The sequence below is a fragment of the Lolium perenne genome, chromosome 5 (assembly GCF_019359855.2).
Source record: "Lolium perenne isolate Kyuss_39 chromosome 5, Kyuss_2.0, whole genome shotgun sequence".
NCBI classification, from domain to species: Eukaryota; Viridiplantae; Streptophyta; class Magnoliopsida; order Poales; family Poaceae; genus Lolium; species Lolium perenne.
The window spans coordinates 267483424-267486909 of NC_067248.2; the positions used below are offsets into that span (position 1 = coordinate 267483424).

The 3486-nt window shown below is 43.2% G+C and overlaps 1 protein-coding gene across 1 annotated transcript; it reads left to right on the forward strand.

The window, feature by feature from the left end:
• Window positions 1-508: 508 nt before the first annotated feature.
• On the forward strand, window positions 509-2804 carry LOC127321834 (large ribosomal subunit protein uL1). The gene is made up of 4 exons (XM_071820517.1): window positions 509-652; window positions 838-1003; window positions 2120-2325; window positions 2420-2804. Exons 1-4 carry the CDS (start codon window positions 611-613, stop codon window positions 2471-2473), a joined length of 468 nt encoding a protein of 155 aa, XP_071676618.1. The 5' UTR covers window positions 509-610; the 3' UTR covers window positions 2474-2804.
• Window positions 2805-3486: the final 682 nt, after the last annotated feature.

Genomic DNA, 3486 nt, shown 5'->3' on the forward strand with positions numbered 1-3486 from the left:
GACATGCGGGGATTGGTTCCATACAAGTTCCTTCCTATGATTACCTTAAACGTACATGATTTGTGGTAGAGTTTGTATTCACTGTGGTGCCATGTAGAATGTTCCTGTGCTACTATCTGTTGTTACCTGTCGATGGCTAAAACATATCCATTCAAGCTCGTTTGCTAGAGAGTAGTGCTCCAGTTGGCTATTTCCAGTTCAAACGCTATTGTTTTTGACTTTTTACGCTCTGCTTTGCAGTAAGCTGTCGACCGAGGTCCTCAATGAGGCCGTCACCCAGGTCGTGACCGACGCCAAGGAGAAGAACATGAAGTTCACAGAGACCGCGGTTGTGTAGCTTTTGTGGGTAGCCAGGGTGGCTGGGTGTGCCCTTGGGGGTAGTCGTGTTTTGGGTGTGGCCCTGTTGTTTGTAGGTTTTTGCCCGGTTTTCTCCTAAAAACCGTGCACCTTCTGCTTAATTAATGGATGAGGCAAAGCTTTTGCCTCCGTTTCAAAAAAAAAAAAGTTCACAGAGACCATCGAGCTCCAGATCGGCCTCAAGAACTACGACCCGCAAAAGGACAAGCGTTTCAGCGGCTCCGTCAAGCTGCCACACGCCCCGCGCCCCAAGATGAGGGTCTGCATGCTCGGTGACGCGCAGCATGTGGGAGAGGTATGTGGCCGTTTTCTTTTCGTGGAATACGCATGGTGATGCTAGTGCTGTTGTGCCAGATGAATGTTATTAGCATCTAGCTAATGTTACAAACAACTTTGTTACACACGCCATATGAATGTTATTTGCATCTGTGACGTTTCAGAATGATAGTTGGCTCACTTGTTTTTCCATTCTGATTGCAGGCTGAGAAGATTGGTCTTGATTCCATGGATGTTGAAGCTCTTAAGAAGATGAACAAGAACAAGAAGCTTGTAAAGAGGCTCGCCAAGAAATACCATGCTTTCTTGGCCTCAGAGGCTATTATCAAGCAGATTCCCCGTCTCCTTGGTCCTGGTCTCAACAAGGCAGGCAAGTTATCTCATCTGTCATCTATTAGTTGCTTGTTTCTCAGCTGGTTGAGTTAATTCTCGTGGCTACAACTTAGAACGACCTTTCTTTGGTTTTGACTGTGCGACATATATTTTCTGTCTTGGACCTATTAATTGTCGCAGTGATGGGTTTATTGTTATCACCAAGTTGTCTGCTAGCATAACCACATGTTGTGTTACTTGCATTTTAGTTCCTCTTGTCCTTATATGGGTGGACACTCTATTGTGTCAGGTGGATTTATATGTGACGAGATAGTGCACAAAGCCCCATTTCATATGCACCTCAATCCATAGGTTTTGCAAAGAAATTATCGTATTGATATTTCGTACCGCTTAGCTGCATTACATCACAATCTATGCCTGCATGATGAGAGTTCGCATCTTCTCCTTGTTGCACATACATTTACCTTACTCTCCTTGTTCTGAATTTGTAGAGTTTAGCTGCATTACATCACAATCTATGCATTCCTGATGAGAGTTCTTTGCATCTCTTTGTTGTGCATACTACATGCCTTCGTTATCATTGTTCTGAATTTGTAGAGCTTAGCTGCATTACATCACAATCTATGCCTGTATGACAAGAGTTCGTGGCATCACCTTGTTGTCAATAGCATATCCCTGGACTATACTTGTTCTGAACTCGGATCCTGTATATTGTTCATTGTGTGTTTGATGGCATATTAGAATTTGGAACAGCCTTCCTCTGTTCACGACTTGATGTAGATTAGATGTGTGCCATATGTCTCTATTGGCGATTAATTACTTAATATAGCAGCGCGTCTATTGTTTCTGTTAACAATCACCTGCTGGCTGAACCTTGTAAGCATGCTGTTTGTTTATATTAATTTTCATTCCCAATATCCATGAAAAGTGTTGTCTGTCAGGTTTGTATTTGACGAGACCATGCACACAGCCCCATTTCAGCTTCACTGGAATCCATATTTTCTTTTAGTACTCTATGCACACAGCCATGTATCTCTGAAAATTTATTAATTATATTGCACTCTGCACTGCATGGCGAGAGCTTGTGCATACTGCATGATTTATCCTTGTTGTAAACTTTGATCCTGCATACTGATTGTTGATGGCATTACAGGCAAGTTCCCAACCCTGGTTTCTCACTCAGAGTCTCTGGAAGCCAAGGTGAACGAGACGAAGGCCACCATCAAGTTCCAACTGAAGAAGGTGCTGTGCATGGGTGTGGCGGTGGGCAACCTGTCGATGGAGGAGAAGCAGATCCAGCAGAACATCCAGATGAGTGTCAACTTCTTGGTGTCCCTGCTCAAGAAGAACTGGCAGAATGTGAGTCCCGGTTCAACTTGTGTTCACAAAATGCTTAGGGCTGAAACTAATTAAACGGGACTTGACATTGGCTATTGCAATTTTTGTTTTGCAGGTGAGGTGCCTGTACATCAAGAGCACCATGGGGAAGCCTGCACGGGTGTTCTAAGCCTGTTCCCTTGCCGTCTATATCGATACTATCTTAGCGGACTTCCTTGTTTTTGCATTTCGTGGTTTATCATCATCATAATTTTGAGTGTGTACTGGTCCTGCTGAATGTGATGAGAGAATTTAGTAGCCTTTTTCATTGTACAAGGTGTCGTGAACTTTGTGCTCGTCAAGATCGCTAATGATAGAATCTGCTATATATGTTGTGTATGCAGTTGTACCCGGAGCCATTTGTGCACGATGCTGCTCGTTTCTCTGGTTTTGTGTTACCCTACTATATTTTTGGCTGTTGCATTTAAGAATGCAGCTGATATTTACATGTACTGTTCTGATGCATTTTTTTCATAGCGCCGAGGATGCAACCACTAGGCTTGCGTACAGATCAACTGTTTTTAAAATCGATGTGCGAGAACAAGATTTAGGCATCAGTTTGCCACACTTTTCTTCATTTCTCTTATTTGCCACATGACCTTTAGAGAATAGTGTGGTAAATTATAAAATCCTAGGTTCGATGTTATTATTTTCTCTATGCAAGCCACTGAATTCCCGTGCAGGATAATTCTTTTGCGTGAGCGCTTTAGGTTTGGGAAGAGATCGATTTTGTTTACGATTGAGATGTTTAGGTTCGGTAAGAGTTTGGTTTTGTTTGGTTCGGTAAGAGTTCGGATTGAGATGTTTTAGGTTCGGTAAGAGTTCAACTTTGTTAACGATTGAGATGTTTTAGGTTCGGTAAGAGTTCGATTTTGTTTAGGATTGGGATGTTTAGGTTCGGGAAGAGGTCGATTTTGTTTCGGATTGAGCTATATTTAAGGAGGGCCGGTGGACCTATTACTAGGTCGATCAGATCTGCAACTTGCGTTGTTTCCCCTTCCAGGAAGAAGAGATCTACGCCATGAAATCCTTTCGACTTGGTCTGACCAGCATCTTCTTGCTCCTCCTCCTCCTCCTCCTCCTCGCCGTATCGTCCCGAGCAAAAGAAGATCCTGCTTACCGCAGCTACATCGTTTTCATCTC

Excerpts from the sequence above, each read along its gene's own strand:
- LOC127321834 (XM_071820517.1), top strand. The coding sequence starts at position 611 with ATGAGGGTCTGCATGCTCGGTGACGCGCAGCATGTGGGAGAG. Across the intron at positions 1,004-2,119 it reads TCCTGGTCTCAACAAGGCAG|GCAAGTTCCCAACCCTGGTT; the intron begins GCAAGTTATCTC and ends ATGGCATTACAG. Across the intron at positions 2,326-2,419 it reads TCAAGAAGAACTGGCAGAAT|GTGAGGTGCCTGTACATCAA; the intron begins GTGAGTCCCGGT and ends TTTGTTTTGCAG.